Below are 18868 nucleotides of genomic sequence, written 5' to 3' on the forward strand. Positions count from 1 at the left end.
CAGGGAGCGATGTCGCGAACGTACTTTTTCGTTTCTTGTGCGTGCATTACGTTTTGCGAACCTAAGGTCTCTCGATTCTGGGAAAGCCGTGCCATTGTCTTCCCTTCCAGCAAAAAAGAATGCAAACAGATGGAAGCATAGAGATAGCAAAAAGGTTCGAGTGGCGATTGTTCGGTTCGATCCCCAACCCATATCTGTTGCCATAGCAGTCGCCATTTCGGTACCCTCGTGAAATTGCCGTTTCACTCAATCAGCTCCTCAACTTGGTTTATCTCTGTCATACTCCTAAAATGATATCAACCTTTTGGGGCTCTCTGTTGGCAGGAAAATTATATCTTGCTGTCATTCCTTTACGAAGCATCAGCACCGCACGTGATGGCAGTACGAAGTTGTTTGTTTTTTGTTAATGCAAGGTTGCGAGCGAGCTGGACAAGAATAACAATAATAATCTTTGGAGAAGGGGGACAAAGGACAAACAAATCTTCAAACACAGCTAGGTGACTGGTGCGCGACTGAAAAAATCCGCCTGGTCCTGGTATCGAACCAGGGACCTCTCCGTTTCTAGTGGAGCGCTCTACCAGGTCAGCTTACCAGGAGTTAGACGTCAGTAGAGCAAACAGGTTTTAGCAGCCGCCACCAGTCTGACACGAACAGGGGTGAATGGCGTGCATTTTAAGGTTTGTAGGTTTGTGTTTGTTCTTTGTCCCCCTTGTTCCCCTTCTCCAGGGATTAATATTGTTTGTTTTGTTTCTATAGTTTTTTTTTTTTTCTTTTTTTTGCAAAATTTTTTTTTGCGTGCAAACGAAAGTAAAAAGATAAGCTTATCTGACAAGCCGCCTCAGTGGCTCCGAGGCAAGAGCGCCGGCCTACGGATCCCCAGGTGGCGGGTTTGAATCCCAACCGAGGTGCTCGCAATATGACTGAGGCTTATCGCGGCGAAGGCGCCGTGTAACTGAGCTTTCGGTTGCACTTCAAAAGATCCCCAGGTGGTCGAAATTAATCCCCAGTCCTCCGCTGGGGCGTGCCAGATGCCCGTCGTAGGTTTGGCACGTAAAACCCCCAAATTAGCTTATCTGACAAGTCTTGCAATAGAGTCTATGAGTGCTTGATATTTAATTGATTATCATTCATCATCGTGATTTTAGATTGGTTCATTCGGACCAAAGAAGCCAAGGAAAACTGACTGATCCAGAAGCCCAAACTGGCAGTGATGTAGCCACTTCCCAGGATCGAGTAACTATATGGAACATTCAACAGCTGGCAAGGATAGTGCTGCGCGTCTTAGCGTTGTTACTCATCTTGACTTTGATTCTCTGCTCATCTTGGCTTGGATTCTCTTGCGGGTTAAAGTTTTGATACCTGGGGAAAGCAAGAACTTTCTCGGCTGGTGATTGAACGAGCCGTCGCAGCTTTCCGTTGGGCGTTTGTCGTCAGCCAATAAAAAATTTTCACCTGTTCTCGAGACCACAATTGGGCTGTACTTTGGGGAGAACTTTTCACCAACACATGGCTGGTGAAAGGGGGTGTCATGGCCTATGATGTGCTTGTCCCAGATGTTCCTTTGTCCACCGCCAGATTTCAACCTGTGTGTTGCAGAAGAACAGTTCGGGACTTGCTAAGGAATCACGAGTTGTCCATCTTCCAACGTGAAAAAGCAGACGGTCACAATTTCAGCTTGCTTCCGATATCGCTTTACCGCAGTGCTTGATTTGTAGCAGAAGGCCACGGAACCTCAGCTTCATCCGATATCACTTCGTCCCAGCACTCTGTTTGTAGTAGACAGCCAACTTTCACAGCGATCGTTGTCATTGCTTCTCCCACCCATGGGAATGACGTCCGTTGCCGATGTAGTAATTGTAGTGATGTGATTGCTGCGCCAATTGCGCCAAACTGCGCCAAGGGGCTAACCCTGCTACATCCTGCTACATTTTGCCAAAATATGGGTAATTTGCGCCAAGCCTGCGCCAAAAAACGTTTTTCGATCGCCTTTCAATACCGAAACTAAACTGAGTACCATAATTGAGCATGCGCGTGTGTATGGCGCATTCTAAAATGACTAAGTACCGCCACATGTTCACCAAAATTCCTGTTCTTGTTTAAATTGTACGTTACTACAAAATCCCTCTTTAACTTAAAGACTACTCTGTCAAAGTATAGATTACCTAGGTTTCTCTCGGTAGGCTTTCTTTCGAAAGGGAACCAGGTACGAGAAAAATGTGTGACGAAAGAAAGTTGGTGAGGAGAGGTGAGCTAAAGCAAAGAAGGCAATGTCTCCATGCTGAACCCTCACAGCGCGCTTGTTTGTCTCGAGTTCAGTCGTTGCACAAAGCGCTCCCAGAACTTTTTGATCCTTGATGCGCTGATGTTCTTTGTGTGTGTGTGTGTGTGTGTGTGTGTGTGTGTGTGTGTGTGTGTGTGTGTGTGTGTGCGCGTGCATTTGTGTGTGTGTGTGTGTGCGTGCATGTGTTTGTGTGTGTGTGTTTAGCTTGTATCTGGTTTGCCGGCCTTGCAATCATGCACTGCTGAACTGTTTTGTTGTATGCTCGACAGTTACATTTTGCAAACAATTTTGGCAATCGATTGGCGTCGAAGCGGAGTGGTATGGTTTTGGTTTCGATCGAACAGCCGTTCTCTCTGCTCGCGCGACGAAGCACACAGAATTGCAAGCCTGCCGAAGTTGGCCTCACGTGCATGCGAACATGATTACACAATAGAGGCACCAGCTGGGACGCTTGCAATCCATCGTTTTATGTTTGCTTACTTTTGACGAAAATATAGCACGTCGGGAACCAGTGAAACGGTGGCAATCGGTTTTTCGGAATTGCTTGTGGAATGTCTCGGCAGTAAAAGCACAAGCAGGGAGTTCCGTCACAACACATCACAACAGAACACAACACAACAGAAAGTGCCCGTTGTATGTACAGCACAAAAAACAAATATTTTTATTTTTCTAAAAATATCTGCTCCAAAAGCCACGTTCGCTGCTCTGAAACACTCTTTTGGCTGCTCCAAAAGCCACTTTTTCTGCTCCAAAACGCTGTTTTGGTTGCTCCAAAGGGCACATTTGCTGCTCCAAAACACTGCTTTGGCTGCTACGAAAGGTGCTCCAAAATGGCTTCGGTTCATCACATCACTGCAATTGTAGTTACTAATGTTGTAGTTGCTGATGTTGTTGATGTTGTAGTTGTCTTCATTGGGTGTACAGTGTCTGTCGTTAATGTTGCCAAATTCTTTAAGAATATCGCCCGCCGCCCACGGGAATCGAACCCTGGTCCGCTGCACGCGAAGCAGAGTCATTAAAACAGAGCTACGCCACAGCAATAACAAACCGCTTTATACTAAAATTTTTTGTAGTACACGATGCCCACTGCATGCACTTTCTGAAGAAATGTAAACAAATAGCGGGTGAAATGCCATCGTAACACTGTCACTGCCAAGGGTTTGTGCCGGGAGGCACGCTTTCACACTCTCCAGAACAAAAGCGTTAGAAACAAAATGGTCAGACGTCTGTTTTGTTACAAACGCTTTTGTTCACGCAACCTATGGCGCGCGAACGCGACGCCGATTCCCAACGACTTTGCCGTGACATGTCGCGGCCATCGCTGTGACCGGACTGTGTAGATTAACACAGGACTGCTCAATTTTTTTTTTGGATACGTTAGCAGATGACATGAAGGTGTTCTCTTGTCTCATTTTCGTCTGCGAATGACGTTCCGTAATAGACGCATGCCGACCTTAGCTCGTGTTAGCAGACGAAACATCTGCAAACGGTATCTCAACTTTCTTTGTGAGAACTAAATTAGATCTCGTTCGTGCAGTGACCAGAATCAAGTCGCTGGGCCATTTACCGGAAACTAAGGTTTTCATGTGCAGTCTGAGCAATGTAGAGGTTCAGCGTAAACTTACCGTGATTCGGTGGCGCAGCGTCTTCGACCGTGGCCTCAACACCTCCGGGGCCATCGGTGCCACCTGCTCCGACTGGTAACACCAGTGGTTCTCAGCCAGGAGGGCTAGTCATCAAACTCCAAGCTCCAGCTCCCGTTAAGTAAGTCCACTTCCATTCTTAACACTGAACATGTTAACACTGAATGAGGAGTGTGTGGTGGAACACCACGGTAACCGTTGCAAAATGTGTAACGCATACATACAGGGTGTGGCCATAAGAACTAATGCATTTGGCACGCCTTGCAAAATTTGAATTCCAAATGTACATGCCTGAAATTGGGCACACGAATATAACATAGTAAGGGTGCAGGTAAGCAGGTGAATGTTAACCATGTTGAATAACCTGAGACTGGGGCAGAAGTGAATAAATAAGTTGAAAGAACAGAAAAGGACAGGACGACGTCTCAAACTCGGCTACCAGGTTTATTTAGTCCGCCTCCTTATATAGCCCACAATCAGCCACCACCAACACAAAGGGACAACCTCTAAACAGTCCAAACGCCAAAGCCTCCAAAACACAAAGTAGCACAATGGACGGCCTTCATGCCGATTCACAAAGATAACTCTACAATCTCCCCCAAAATTTAACAAAAAGATCAGTAACTCGGGAAAAGATCCCGAGTTATTAATTGAGAACGCAAGTGCCTTTTTCCTCATTTTAAAACGGGAAGAAATGTTGCCAGCGGGGAGGGAGCGTGCCAAATTCAGTAATATAGGAAAAGTTTCCCGTATGTACATCTGTGGGTACAAAGAAATGCACAGGCATATGCAACTGCATAAAGAGCTTGAAGTTGTGCTCCGTGTTATTCGTGCTAGATTATTTTATTTTTTTATAAAATAATGTCTGTAACGACCCACAAGTAAACATTGGTTCGGTTTTCTTCCACTTAATTCTGGTTTCGCCACTGAGCGCGTTTCCACAAAACGGGACTGGGGCCCTTTGAAAGCAGGGGGACGGGACAGCGAAAATGAACCTCTAGGACGGGACTGTCTTAGCCAAAACGGGACCTTCGGTTGCCCTGCCTAAAAGGGCCATATTGCACATATAGCTGACATCACATGACTTAAGTGTCACATGACCTCATGACGTCACGGGACGTCACACATGCACACAAAAAGACATTAGTGCTTCTCAGAGTGTATCAGATATGATTAAAACATGCTCAAACGTTTTTTTTTTGAGGGGGGGGGAGGATGGAGGAGGGAGAGGGAGGGGAAGGGGTAGTTAATAGAGACTTATACCCCTGTCAGACAATGCTCCGAAGGTTCATTTCACTAAATGGTTTTTGCGCCAAAGTCTACTCCACCTAAGAGTAGTAAGAAGCTGTGCTCACACCCCTGATGCTGACGTCACTGGGGCTAGCTACCAGTGATTGAAACTGAACCTAAGAGTAATATTCCAAAAGGTTGAAAACGCCACAAGTTAGTATCATTTATTCTACTAAGAATTTCGAAATGCGTACATTACGAATACGAACATTCATCAGAAGATTTCACGTCTGTCGTAGCTAGACTTGCGGGGTCCATCTGGCAGGGGGTTATCAGTGGTGCTAGGCTGGCCAGAGAAGGAATGCCTTGTTTCCCTTGTTTTCCTGAGGCCACACACTCCTCATCAATGCACAAATTGCTGACCAAGCTTTTACTGCGCCCCCTGGTGTAATTTGAACCAGCACCTCTTCTGCTTACATTCTTGATTTAAATCGAGGGCACTATAGTCAGTGATATCTTAAGAGTTCTGGGAAGATCCTCCCACCTCTTTCCGCTTTAACAGACCAAATGCTGAAAACAAGGCGACCTCCTCTCCAGTGTTTGCTCTGCTAAAGTGGAAAGGGGTGGGCGGAGCTTCTCCCGAATTCTTCACCTGTCACCAACTTTAGACAAGCTGCAACTAAAAGTAACCTCATTTCAGCCATTTTGTTGCATGGAGTTAGTGTTGCCAGTTGGTTATCACAGGCTTTCGCCGGTTTGCCTATGCAAAAAATGTGAAATGTGCCTACCATGTGCGCACTTGCTAAAAGTTTTTTTTTTTTTGGCAATGCGAGAATGACATTGGCAAAGTGTCCTTACACCACATCTGAAACTCGGAAGGTCCGACTTCAAAACCGTGAACGTTGCCGGTTGCAGCCAACCGACTGGGCATCAAGCCCGTGTCTTTGTTTTGATGCAGTGCCGGGGTGTCCCGGCACTGCATCAAATCTGTATCCATACTGTCGTGGAACTCTGTTGATGGGTCCCACCTCCGGCGCTACCAGGCCTGCAGTAAAATCCTGTACGAATGCCCTCTCCTGGGAGATTGCCCATCTTGTTTTTCCAGCCAATAGACCCTTTCCGAAATTCAGTGCCATCTGGTGGCTGAAAGGGCGGTTTCACTTTTGCCATACGAATGGCGGCAATGAACCCGTAGCCTGCAGTATTCTATCGGGCACCGTCACTGTTGCATGTCACCGGCAGACGAGAATAAACTTTTCGCTATACAGGTTTTTCTGGATCATCTCTTCCAGTGTCGATTCCCACAACGATGCAACCAGTCAGAACGAAGCGCCAACTCAGACAGACGCCTTGATAAAGTTCTATGGGTTTCGAAGTCGATTTTGTGCTACTAACAGGTTCACTTGGCTCGAATTAGAGAAATGAGCACTTACGCAGCGCTTGCATTCAATACCGGTTTCGCAACGTGCTAACGTCTAGAATGTATAGGCCTCGAATTCTCAGCTTAGGAGTATCTTCAACATGTTCCTTCATCAGTAAATCGAAAGCTGCCATTGGTATGGCACATATGCCATTTTTCAGATGATGATGATGATAGTGATCAAAGTGGCCAGACTGAATTTCGGAAAGGGTCTATTGTCCATAAGCTGAAAATGCAGAAACGTCCTCCCCCCACCCCGATTCCCCAGAAATGAACTGTGCGATTTGCATTATCGGTACGTCCGGCAAGCGAGCTTGGAGCAGGTTCCCGTGTGCGTATCGTACCATAGAACCCGAGTTTGCCACGTCTGCGAACTGCGCACACGGTATCGGTTACCATTACGTGCCAGTTCGTAGCAGGTTCTTTCTTGTTTGCTTATTGCACCGTGAAACGCGAATTTGCTGCGTTCGCAATCTACAGTATCGGCTCCCGTGACATGAGAGTTTGTTGCCAAATATCGCATGTTTATAACATCGGGGAATGGAAATCTTCCGTTTCCGCAATCTGCGGTGTCGGTTGCCTCTTCGTGGGGTCGGTAATGAGTGCCCTGGTGTTTATCAGTCATTTTTTAAAATCTTTTGCTGTCTCATTCCCAGAGATTGCCCACCTGATATTTTTAACAATTTATCTCTACAAAATAGGTAGGTGTTCATAGGGGAAATTACGGTAGTTTGATATTCAGAGAACTAGGAATGCTGTGGCTGATGAAGGGCAAGCTATCACTTCTGTGCCTGGTGGAGATTACCCTTCTTGCACGTCCCTGAACCTAGTATGTGTGTGCCCTGCCCTTCTTTCCAGGACCCTGCAGCCGTCTGCTGTGGCACCTCTGTTGGATGGGGAAGAGGACGAGGAGGAGGATGTCAAAGGTAGGCAGGCAGTCACTCCGGCCGGCCGCTGGACGCAAGCATTCTTAGCCTCCTGCCGCCCTAGGCAAAAGTTTGCCCAGGGTGTTGATTTTGCCTAGGCAATTGCTGAGGGGGTGCAAAGTTCCAGGCAAGATTTGGGGCCTTGAGAAGTTGAGTGCATTGGTGAAATTATTACAAAACCAATTATGAGAGACAAAGTTATGAGCAAGCTTTTTGAGGCCTTGGGAAATCGAGCACATTGGTGAACTTATTACAAAATCAGTTAGAGGCCCTAGGCAAAATGTTTGTCTAGGACGTTGATTTTGCCCAGTGTGTCGCTTGGGGCAAAGTTATGGGCAGGCTTTTTGAAGCGTTGGGAAAGAGTGCATTGGTGAGGTTGTTACAAAATGAAAATGTAATAGGCAGGAAGTGTTTGCCTAGGGTGTTCCTGGGGGAAAAGATTTAGGCAAATTATCTTAGGCCTTGGGAAGTCGGGCACTTCCCAAGGCCTGAAAGAACAATGGAGGCCTTAGGCAGGAATTTTGCTGGGGCATTTCTGGGAGGGCAAAGTTGGGCATGAAATGATTATAAATGAGCTAAAGAGGCCCCAGGCAGGAATTGTGCCTAGGCTGTTCATGTTGCCTGGGGCATTGCTTGGGGGCAGGCTTGTACGGAGGCTTTGTGGGGCCTTGAAGTTCTAAGCATTTGTGAAATTATTACAAATGAATGAAATAGACCCTTGCAAAGTTTTGCCAATGACATCAATTTTGCCTTGGACATTTCTGGTAAGCAAAGTCCTAGGAAAACTTTGTAACGCCTTGGACACATTTGTGAATTGATTAAAGAATGAGCAGAAGGAGGCCTTAAGCAGATATACTTTGGAGGCCGACCAATCGCTTGCAAAGTACAGTGGAACCTCGTTGATATGTTCCTAGTTTCTGCGTTTTCCCAGCTTTTACATAGAAACACATGTATTAATTTTCTGCTTAGTGTGTTTGCTCTCCTGGTTCTTAAGTCTAAGAAACCGCTGACATAGTGTTGACGGCACCGGCCGATTCAACGAATGGACGGAACATATCAACCAAACTACTTAACGACTGGCCAGTGGCACTGTCATCCAAGGGCTAATGTGACGTTTGTCACTGCGGTCGCGGCGCTATCGCATGAATGCGGAAGAGAATCGCGTGCTGCTGTTGTGTGCCGCGCAAGACAAAACACCGTGAGAGGCATAGCGCAAAGTGCCACTAGCTTTACTAACCTAAGGCATAGCACAAGAGGGTCGGAGTACAAGCAACGAAGTCCTGGGCTCGTGGAGGGGCGTTTGCCCACGTCCTTGTCCCCGTGCACTCGCGTGCAACGCGTCGATACGCCACGGGTGCAACAGACATCTTGCCCAACTTCGTTGGGAGTCTTAGATGGATGGATGTCAAAGACAGAGCGCGGCGCGCTAGACAAGTTTCGATAGCAGCTTCTTGGCACGGACCTGGAAGGGTATTGGAGCCTGTGGTGCGTCAGCCGGGAGCGGCTCCTGTCACATTCTTCACTAGTGCAACCAAGAATCATGCGACAAAACAAACCAACGAGCGAACAAAAGGAAACAGTGCACCCTCTTGTTTTGCTCGTTGAAAAAAAAAAAGTGCGTTGTGGCCAGACAAAACAGTTTTCGAGTCAAGCCCCGTCAAAAATTCGTACAAAGTGCGGACCAAAAAAGCGCCTCGGTGTTGTTGCGCGGTTCTTGGTCCCACCCGCGAGAGGAGCTGCAAGAACTTTGCCCGGCTGATGCGCTGCAGGTTCTGGTGTTCCTCCGGGTCTGCGTAAAGAAGCTTCAGTCAACCCTCGTCTAGCGTGTCGCGACCCCCTTCACATGTACTACAGCCTGTCATCCGGTGAGACATTTTTAGGGCTTTGGTGTGCCGAAGTGGTGCGCACGACTGCACGGGGATGAACCGACGAGGAACTTGACAAACACCTCTCCGCAAGACCAGGATTTCGTCGCTCACCCGCAAACTTTTTCTGGACATATGTGAGACGACGTCTACAAACTTTTACAGTACGTATATTTCAGTTTACACCTACGAATGTTTACATACTTGTTCCGAGCCAATTTGAGTCCACACCTACGAATGTTTGCATGAACTAAATTTTTTCGTGACAGTTGTGATCTGTCTCGTCTCTAACGCCCCCGAATGGCGTTCTCGCTTCTTACGTCTTCCCAGATCGTACATTTTATTTCCCTGAGCCCCCAAAAAACATATCAACGAAGTTCTACAGTATTTGCTCAGAAATGGGCACATTATTCTATAAAGAAAGCCCCATGGCGGGCATACTTTCCTGCAGCGCTAACGTAAAGCCTATCATTGCGATTTGCAAAAGAAGGTCAGCAAAGGATAACGCACTGTTTGGGGCCGACTATGCTGGTGCTCAGCAATGGGATCTGCGACGGAATTCTGAGCATGCGAACATCGCACATTACGTCCCATCGTAGGTCACGTGTTTTAGCGGTGATGTCCCAGCGATTGGCCCTTTAGATAAGTAGACGCGCGAGCTATGGTTGTGGAAAGGTTCCGCAATTTTCGGAGCACCAGGGTAGCCTCGTAGGCTAAGAAAGACAAACTCGTTTGTGTCAGTAGTCCTAGCCTTCATTAAAGGGAAGCTGAAGAGCTTTTCGAAAAAAATGAGTTAATGGTTGATTCTGACGTGTTTGTGCCTGCTGAGTTCAAATATCACATACATTTGACCCAAAATAATCCTTAAACGCGAAAAAGAGCGAAGAAATCGGAAGCGATCGCCGCAGCGGCACGCCATTGGCTAGCCACGCGTGACGCGCCGCTACGTCATAAAAGGACCATCTCGATTCTCGCTTGCTCCGTCGCTTGCGGAAGTAGCCGGGCGCCGGGTCTTCTGCTCTCGTAAATCGGGTTCAGCTTCTGATTTTTCGAAATCTTTCGGTGAATCCGAAAGAGGAATGTGTCCACACGACCCTCGACGTGACAAAGTACGCGTTCCAGCCGTTGGCAAGGTAGGAAAATGACCCCCCGCAGTAATAAACACGGACGAGGAACCGCTTGCGCGGACGTGAGATGCCTGGCTTTGTACCTTCAAGAACGTACTTACTGCTATTTATTGTAACCTAAAATGTTGACAATAAACGGAGTGCTATTGACAGGACACCTCAAGCCGGATTAGCGTGACCCTCCCCAAAACGGTCGTCAGAGGACAAGAATTCTGCACACATCGGCCTTCGTGCTTGCCAGCTGCGGGACGCGTGAGCGTGCAGGCTGCATTGTTCATCAAAGCTGAGGTTGTTTGAAGGGATAGTATAATCGGCTTCGGGTGACGGGAGAGCTTCCCCTGAGATGAGACGGCTGATAAGATAGGGTCGCCGTTCTGCCACCGCCATATCCTTCCATCCTTGTGATAGCGGTACCCTCTGCTGCGTTTAGTTTGTTTGCCACAAACTATGGCGCCATTATAGCTTTAGAAAAAGCGGAGATGTGTGCCCGGCACCCCTTAATTTGACGTCGAATTCGTGAAAGCTTCCTGGATCTCTACATTCGCATACTTCTACCAAGCTTTGTTTACTGCATCACACCGCCACCAGGCATTATCATCGTCCGATCGCATTTCTACGGCCACCTGTAATGGAGAGGTCCCGGGTTCGATACCCGGACCAGGCGGATTTTTTCGGTCGCTCACCAGTCACCTAGCTGTGTTTGGAGATTTGTATTTGTCCTTTGTCCCTCTTGTTCCCCTTCTCCAGGGATTATTTTCAACATTCTTGTCCAGCTCGCTTGCACATTTGCATTTAATTGCATTCTAATAAAGAATTGTTGCATTACACAAACTTTATACGAAAAACACTGCGTAACTTGTAAAAAAAGAACTCAATTCAGAACAGAAGGTCACATGCGTTGTATTTCCAGAAGGCTCTTCTGAAGAGAATATGAACTTTTGAAAGGAAAATTTAACCAAATTTATGTTTACGTTTAAAATATATGTGGCCTCAAATAATGTCAGCGACTGTAAAAAAAAGTTTACGTTAAAACAAGTTGCACCGTGAAAGTCGCATCATGAATTGCATGACTACTTATTAGAGCAAGCCCTCCTCTCCCAAGTGACTGGGTAGCCGAGTAGATTAAAAGCAGAAGAAAATAATCTTGGGCTACCCAAGATTGTTTTCTTTTTTTTCCCAGACTTCCCGGGCCGGAGTCGGTCCGGAAATTATGTTCGCTTAAACAATATAAGAAACCAACACTAACACACTAAGAAGGCGGTTAACACAAGAGAGCCAGTAGAAACCCGGTGTTCGGCTAAATGATCGCGGCTTTTCTAGCACACTGCACACTTCTAATAACGTAACAGCTTTTTTCTAGAACAGTCGACCTACAATTCCTACCCAGTTACGTTTCCTCTTTGCTTGTGACTTTTAATGCGCTGAATTGCCTTCTTACCTTCAAAGATGGTCGGCAGAGCGTCGGGTTCAAGCGAGCCTTCTTCAGATCCAAACCCATATGTACAGAGCGCGACACTGTTAGCGCGAACAAGCAATTGCCGGTTTTTCCAGTTTTTCTCTGTGAAAACAAGGAATGTCATTAAAGTTTTTTTTTGCTACGGAAAGAGCTCATTTAGTTCTATAACGTAAGTGATAACATTTCGTGCTCGCTAATACCATTTACAAGTAAAATGCGAAAATGCGCCGATGTCGTGTTCGCGCTAACAGTGTCGCGATGTGTACATACATAGTTTTCATATGCGCCGTCCGAAACCCGTTTCGAACAAAAGACGGTGTACTTGCTCAAACCCACCTACCCCTTTAAAATCTCGGTGACGAAGTGGAAAAGACGGTAAGCGGGAAGAAACCCTACGACGAGCGCTGTTCATGAAAGCTGGTGGCTACACACGAGTACGGCACCGTGCAACAGCAGGAGTCATTTGGTTTGGTGCCACGAAAATTCTGCGAACACGTGAACAAACAAGAGAACAATTAGCACGTCAGGCGATTAAGGCAATAGCATGACCGGCGATTAAGTCAATAGCAGCGGCAGAACAACGACGGCTCAAAAAGACACTAGAGCAGCCTACGAGGAAAGCGCGGCCAGGCGCGGCGGGGTCCCCCACCCGGTCCTTTTGTGACGGCGGCTGACGGGCTTCCTCCTCTCTCCCCTTTCCCTCTGCTTTGGAGAGGCGTGGCTTCGGTGCTACTTTGAAGGCGCTGTTCCGGTTAATCCGCGCAGAAAATGACCAACCGAATACGATATTCGTGATGGCTGAGGTCTCGTTGACTAGGCTCAGGTGTTTTTTCTCGTATTTAAAACCGCTTCAGCTTCCCTTTAAAGAAATTTGGTGATGATCTGTAATGGTGCTGCTCTGCCTAGAGATTCTAGCCTTTTTTTTTCACTCCCGATGAGAGCATTTCAGCATTTGTAACATTCTCTTTGACCGGTTTCACAACAGGAAAGTTTGCCATACTCGGCGTGATGTAAAGGGGGAGTGGGGATGGGTGGGATACACCTCAGCGTGAAAACTGCCCAAAGTGGAAAAATACAAGTCTGACCTTAAATGACTGAGTGAAAGGACCACTTCTGTGTCTGGAGTCTGGAACTACGGTTTTGGGGGAATTAGATTGCCTGCCATGGTCACGAACGATGTTCGAGTGATGGCTGGAAGCCATCGAACCACTTCATCTTGAGAAGACGGTGGAGAGTGGGTGTGCCTGCAGGGCGCGGGATGCGCACTGCGAGGTCTCAGGGGAGGCCCTGCCAGTCTCTTGTGCACAGGGCGTGCGCGGCGCCATTGAGCGGGTCGCCATCTGCGTGGCCGTCAACGGGCGCACCGCCGAGGAGGACGCACGCGTCGCCCACCAAGGGGACCCCGCCTACCGGTAAGCTGTAGTGGCTGTGAATGTTCCGTTTGCAGAGCAGAGCATCGTGACAAATCTCGAATTTTTGACGCCGAGTATTGTGGGGAAGTGAACGTCGTTCTTGCAGGAGACACAACGGGTGCAACAACATGAGATGGCGATTCACCGCGCAAGCGGATGAGTCGTGCATCTCGCAAATCTCTCAAAAGTGCGCACGTGCATGCGCATATGTGCGTTTATTGAGGTTGTTGTGTCGTTTGCTTGCTCACGCCCTCTTTGAAGTTGCGCTCGCACTATAAAAACAACACATTTACACTTACACATACCTAAGTGGCATGCACAATGCCCAAAGGTTCAAGAAGCTGCCTGCTTGTCACGCTTCGGTACAAGATCTATGATTCATGAGCGCAAAGTGAAGCATGTGTGTCCCGCCCCAAGCCTGGTGCTTTTTGAGGTTGCTTCCCAGCAAGCGCTTTCTTCAAATTTAGTGCATGTGGCTCTTTCTCAGTCAACGAGGAGTTGGAGACGAAAAGAAAAGAAAAGCAACACTCTGGCTTTGCCGTTTGGTCACTCTACGGTAAGCTGAACAGTTGGTTCTGTGGTAAAGGACTTTCCTCCGCTGTCGCCGTACGCTAAACTGATTTTGTTAAGGCATTGGGGTTTTAGGGGAGCGAGGAGAAACAAGACGTTGGGATGGTGGAAATAACCGAGCAGTGGTTGCTTGACCGGCGGTGTAAGGCGAGGGAAGAATAAATATTGTGCGTGCACACGTTAGCGATGGTACGTTCCTGTTGCATGGATCATTATTTTTAGCAGCCTTACAATCCAAAGGCTTAACATTACTGTTTTGGAAAAATGTAGTTATAGTGATTTATTCCAGCTCAGGAGAGCTGCAGCGCCACATCTAATGATAATGCAATGATATGGCACAGATAAAGCAATCTATAGGTATTAACTGTGGATGTTAAAAACACTGGCTAGGTGGCGCAAGCCGCCACCCAATTTATTGGGCTCACTCGTACACATCCATCCATCCATCCAGCTGGAGCTACTATGTTGCAATGCATCTTTCGGCATTTGGTTGAACTAGACCTCGGCGCTTTGGCACCACACTCCCGGAGGTGTCTGCTTATGCACCCGCTGGGCGGCGAAGACTGCTAGAGGTCAGGAGAAACGCTGAGAATGTGCTCCATGTTGGTTGGGCTCAACTGCAGTGCTAAGCTTGATCTTAAAATTATAGTAGTATATTGCATGGTGGAAAGTCTCTATTATGATCCGGTTTACAGGTCAGGCAAGCTGTGTGTAGCATTAGAAGACAACGGCAAGACTATAACATGAGAAGCGGGCTCGAGCTGAGGATCAGGGTTGGAGGCTACAGTCATCAATGGAGCGATTCGGGGCTTAAAAGGTTTCTCTATAAACCGTTACTTGTGTGAAAGAATCATTGCCCTATTTATTCAGCCTTAGGGAGGTTGTTCTAGTCTGCAGCCATTCTGGGGAAAAAGGAGCACTGGAAAGTGTTGTTGCTTGCTCTTTCTAAAATTAGTAGTGCAGCGTGGCCCTTTCTGAGAGTTCTCGACGAACCGAGTCCATTCATTCCTAATAAAAAGAAACTTTAACCCAGAAATTCTCTGCTGGCACAAGAGGAGTGGAAGATTGAGTTCCCCAATCACTTATAACAGAATGTGTCTAGGTAATAAGTTTGTCATAATTCAGCTCAAACAAGTTTGTCAATCAAGTGGCAGTATGAACCTGTATTCGTAGCTAAGTTTAACTGCAGCTGGCACTCAAGCCGTCGGGTTTTCAGCAGCCGAAATGGCCCGGGCCGATGCCACTTTGGGTGGCACAGGTATATCTCTAACCGTATTTCTTGAGTTACCACGTCTACGGAGCCATTCCCCATGCTTCTGCATTTTACCAATGCGTAAATTGATGCCAGTAACTGATTGTCTACATGCAAATCAATAAAGAAAATGATTAAAACTAAAGCCCAAATTGCTGCGAGTTTACTAGGATGTCTCGCCATCTAGAACTGGTCACTTTTATTGCCTAGAGACCGACAAACAATGTGCCATCAAAAACACAATTCTGCAAAAAGCACTGGAGTGTCCCTTTAAGGTGACAGTGTGGTGGTGGGCTACGAGCTCACCAGACCAATCGTCCTCCTCCTTTTCAACATTTGGGCCCGATTTGCGCGTGGGTACGGTTTGCAGGGTGATCATGCAGCAGAAGGTGGACTTATGACCAGACCCCCTAGCTCTTGGCTTCCATGCACTGTCAGCCGGGTGGTAAATGAACAAGGCCGGTTGGTTCATTCTTATTCATTGATTGCCCGCTGCCTCGTCGGCTCCGAAGCAAAGCGCCGGCCTACAGATGCCCGGGTGACGGGTTCGAATCCCGGCTGAGGCACCCACAGTTTGACGGAGGCTTAGTGCGGAGAAGGCGTCATATAACCGAGATTTTGGCTGCACGTTCAAAGATCCCCGGGCGGTCGAAATGAATTCCCAGCTCTTCGCTGGGGTGTGCCAACGGCCTTCATCAATTTGGTGCGTAAACCCCCCCCACCCCAAATTCGATTTCCTTGTCGATTTCCAGTTTGGCTAGGGTTACTGCGTCAGATCTCGCGGGGAATGAATGGGCGAAAATAAAGGCGTCAGGGAACGGGACAAGAAAGGCAAGACGAACAAAGCGCTACTATCAACTGAACTTCAGGCGCTACTATCAACTGAACTTCGGTTTGGAAAAAAAAAAAAAAAAAAACACGGAAATGTATATACCTTAATGTGTACTAAAATTCTTTTTGAGTGCATTTATGTATTCCCGTGTCTTTTTAATTAAAGTTTAGTTGCTCGTAGCGCTTTGTGTGTCTCGCCTTTCTTGTCCCGTTCCCTGCCGCTTTTCTTTTTGCAGAGTGCACCGACTAGCCCACCTTTCTATTTTTTTGAAAGAGCGGGCGGCTGAGCGTACGCATGTGCCGCAGGTTTCTGGAGGCCAAGTCCGGAGAGGAGTATGCGCAGTTCGAGCAGCGGGTGCAGGCGCTGTGTGCGGCCAAGCTGAGAGCACAGCAGGACGGGGCATTGCCCCTCTCCAGCCGCCTGGGTGAGTCGAGGGGCCGGGCTGCCTTACGCAAAGCTTTGCCGTTCCACTCCCGAGCCGTCTCTTTGTGACTGTTCTGAAGTGGTTTCCTTTTCCTGGCTTTGCTTCCCGGTGTTGCCATTTCAGGAGGGCACCGTTCCGCATGATCAACATTGTCAGCATCTATCTTTCCCCGTATTTCCTCATTTTTAAACAATTCTTTTTTTTTTTTTTTTTTAGGGAGGTATTGGTAATTTAGAGCACAGGTTCTCAAGCTGGGTTTGTAGGAACCTAACCCTCATGGGTTCCTTAAGTTTGGAAATTTTCTCAACCGTCCCAACCATTAAAACGACACTGAACGTAGGGAAAAAGAAAATTGTTTTCTGCCTAATTAGAACGAACATGACAATAAAAAGTTCATAAAAAAAATTAAAAATGTTTTGCATAATATTTCCGTTTTAATGCGATGTTTCGATTTGTAGATAAAACCGAAACGGTACCTTTGTGGGATGATGATGATAGCACTTGTACCCAACTTGTGTGTACTTTGAGTTTGCTGGACACACACTAGTTGGGAACAAATGCTATCATCATCGTCCCACAGGGGTACAGTTTCGGTTCCGCCCAGAAATCTAAAAATTTTATATTGTACCATAAACATTGAGCAAAAACATTTTTTTTTATGGACATTATTTTTAAGACATTTTCGTCCTAACCAGGTAAAAAAAAAACTTTTTCCTAGGTTCAGTGTTTTTTTTTAAAGTAAAGTGTGCTTCCAGTTTAAGTCCTGTTTTAGTAGATTTGAGCCGCCCACTGATGCGTGACTATGTTCTATACCAGTGGTTTTCAAATGGGGTTCCGGGGACCCGCTGAGGTCTGCGATGCCATTTTTGGGGCCCGCAAAGCCATTGCCTCAACCCTCAACACCCCCTTTCCCCCCCCCCCCCCCCCCCCCCTCCCGGCCTCCCTCTTGAGAAAAAAAATAATCTTTTTGTTGACTTTAGCTAGGTGGCGCAAGCTACTACCCGTTATAAAAGGTGCAGCCTTTACCATGTATCTATCCACTCCTTCTTTTACTTAATGCTTCTCACTTCTCCTGTCTAATAGTAGAAGATGCCCTTTTCACACTGCAATTAGTTGCCTTGTTTTATAACCCCCCTCCCATTCCCCTTCCTCCGCTGGCGTGAGGTCCCCCATCACCTTCACGGGTCCCCAAGGGGTCCCTGACACATCCATGCTTGAGAACCACTGTTCCAAACACTCTCTAGAATGTATGTGTTATTATTTACTAGATGTGTAGGCTTCTGCACTTTTTATAGTGTCACTGCCGAGATTAGGTGGGGCTCCTCGGCTATCAATGAAAGGGAAAGGCGTTCCTCGAGGCTTAAAGGTTTTTACAACCATTGGGGCAATTTGCCGGCAATGCGGGTACCTCTCCCGCTGGCTGAAATCCTCGCAACAGGGACTTTCTGGTCACACATCCGGCTTCATGGGGACAAGATACCCATAAAAGAAAATTTCACATCAAATATTTTCCGATACGTTTGTCCTCGCTTCAATTATTCAAGTCCGATTTTGTGCAGAGAAAAAGGGTGACCAGGCCTGAAAATGTAAGTCAAATGAATCGCATTCGTGCGCTTTAGGAGTGGCACGTAAAGTTATTTTCGGGGGAGGACGTTTTAAGCGAGAAATACAAAAATTGATGGGCAAGACCTGCGTCTGCCAGTGGAATCGGCTGGAATGCTAGGTACTTTTTCCCCGTTACGAAGCCAGTCGCGCGATTTCGAAATTCCTCGTACCCGTTGGGAAGGATGGCTGCATCACTAGCAAACCGCCCTTGATATAGGGCACGAAAAGCAATGAAAACCAATAGGACAGCTCGATGCCAGCGTCTTCTGGCGGGCGGATGCAAGTCGGGCGGCTCTTCGTTTGCGGTTCGCGGACAAACCTCTAAACGGCGCTTGTTGTTCGAAAAACATCCATTCGGCCGTGTGCGTGCCACTCAAGACAACCGGTCCTTTGCAGACGCTGCGCCGTCAGAGGGCGGCCCGCGCAAGCGCAAGCGGCAGAGCCGGTGGGCGCCCTCGGACAACTCCTCCTCTTCCTCGTCCTTTACGGACGCCCTGGAGGACGCTGCTCCTGCGGAGCTGCCTTCCTTCGTGCAGTCGGGTGAGTCGCCTAACGTCGACGGGTTTTTGGTGAGTAGCACCGAGCTCCCGTAAGGTCGCCATTTTGGTTCACTGAATGAGCAGTTTCTCATTGATCTCTTCCGTTCTTGGTGTGCCCGTCTGAATGGGCTATCGACAAGCAGCTTCGTAGAGGCGTTCCTCGAACACCGAGATTTCGTTATCCACGCACTGGCGAAACAAGCGCGCATCTTGTAACAGATCTGGGGAGATGAGCACGATTGATGAGTGGGTCGCATCCACAGCGCCAAAGATGCTTATGCAGACG

At 47.6% G+C, this 18868-nt stretch overlaps 1 protein-coding gene across 2 annotated transcripts in view; it reads left to right on the plus strand.

Annotated features, from left to right (window-relative positions):
- Positions 1–18868, plus strand: part of LOC8030894 (SURP and G-patch domain-containing protein 1) — a 46253-nt gene that overhangs the window by 783 nt on the left and 26602 nt on the right. The window contains exons 1-6 of one of the 2 annotated variants that reach the window (XM_040209895.3): positions 276–381; positions 3925–4045; positions 7433–7500; positions 13243–13360; positions 16320–16438; positions 18440–18583. In XM_040209895.3, coding sequence (XP_040065829.1) covers positions 291–381; positions 3925–4045; positions 7433–7500; positions 13243–13360; positions 16320–16438; positions 18440–18583 — 661 coding nt within the window. In that variant the 5' untranslated portion in view covers positions 276–290. Of the gene's footprint in view, positions 1–275; positions 382–3924; positions 4046–7432; positions 7501–13242; positions 13361–16319; positions 16439–18439; positions 18584–18868 lie in introns of those variants that run through there. The other variant, XM_029994632.4, reaches the window with a different exon arrangement.

Source organism: Ixodes scapularis, unplaced genomic scaffold, assembly GCF_016920785.2.
Source record: "Ixodes scapularis isolate PalLabHiFi unplaced genomic scaffold, ASM1692078v2 PGA_scaffold11__112_contigs__length_91849675, whole genome shotgun sequence".
Lineage (NCBI taxonomy): Eukaryota > Metazoa > Arthropoda > Arachnida > Ixodida > Ixodidae > Ixodes > Ixodes scapularis.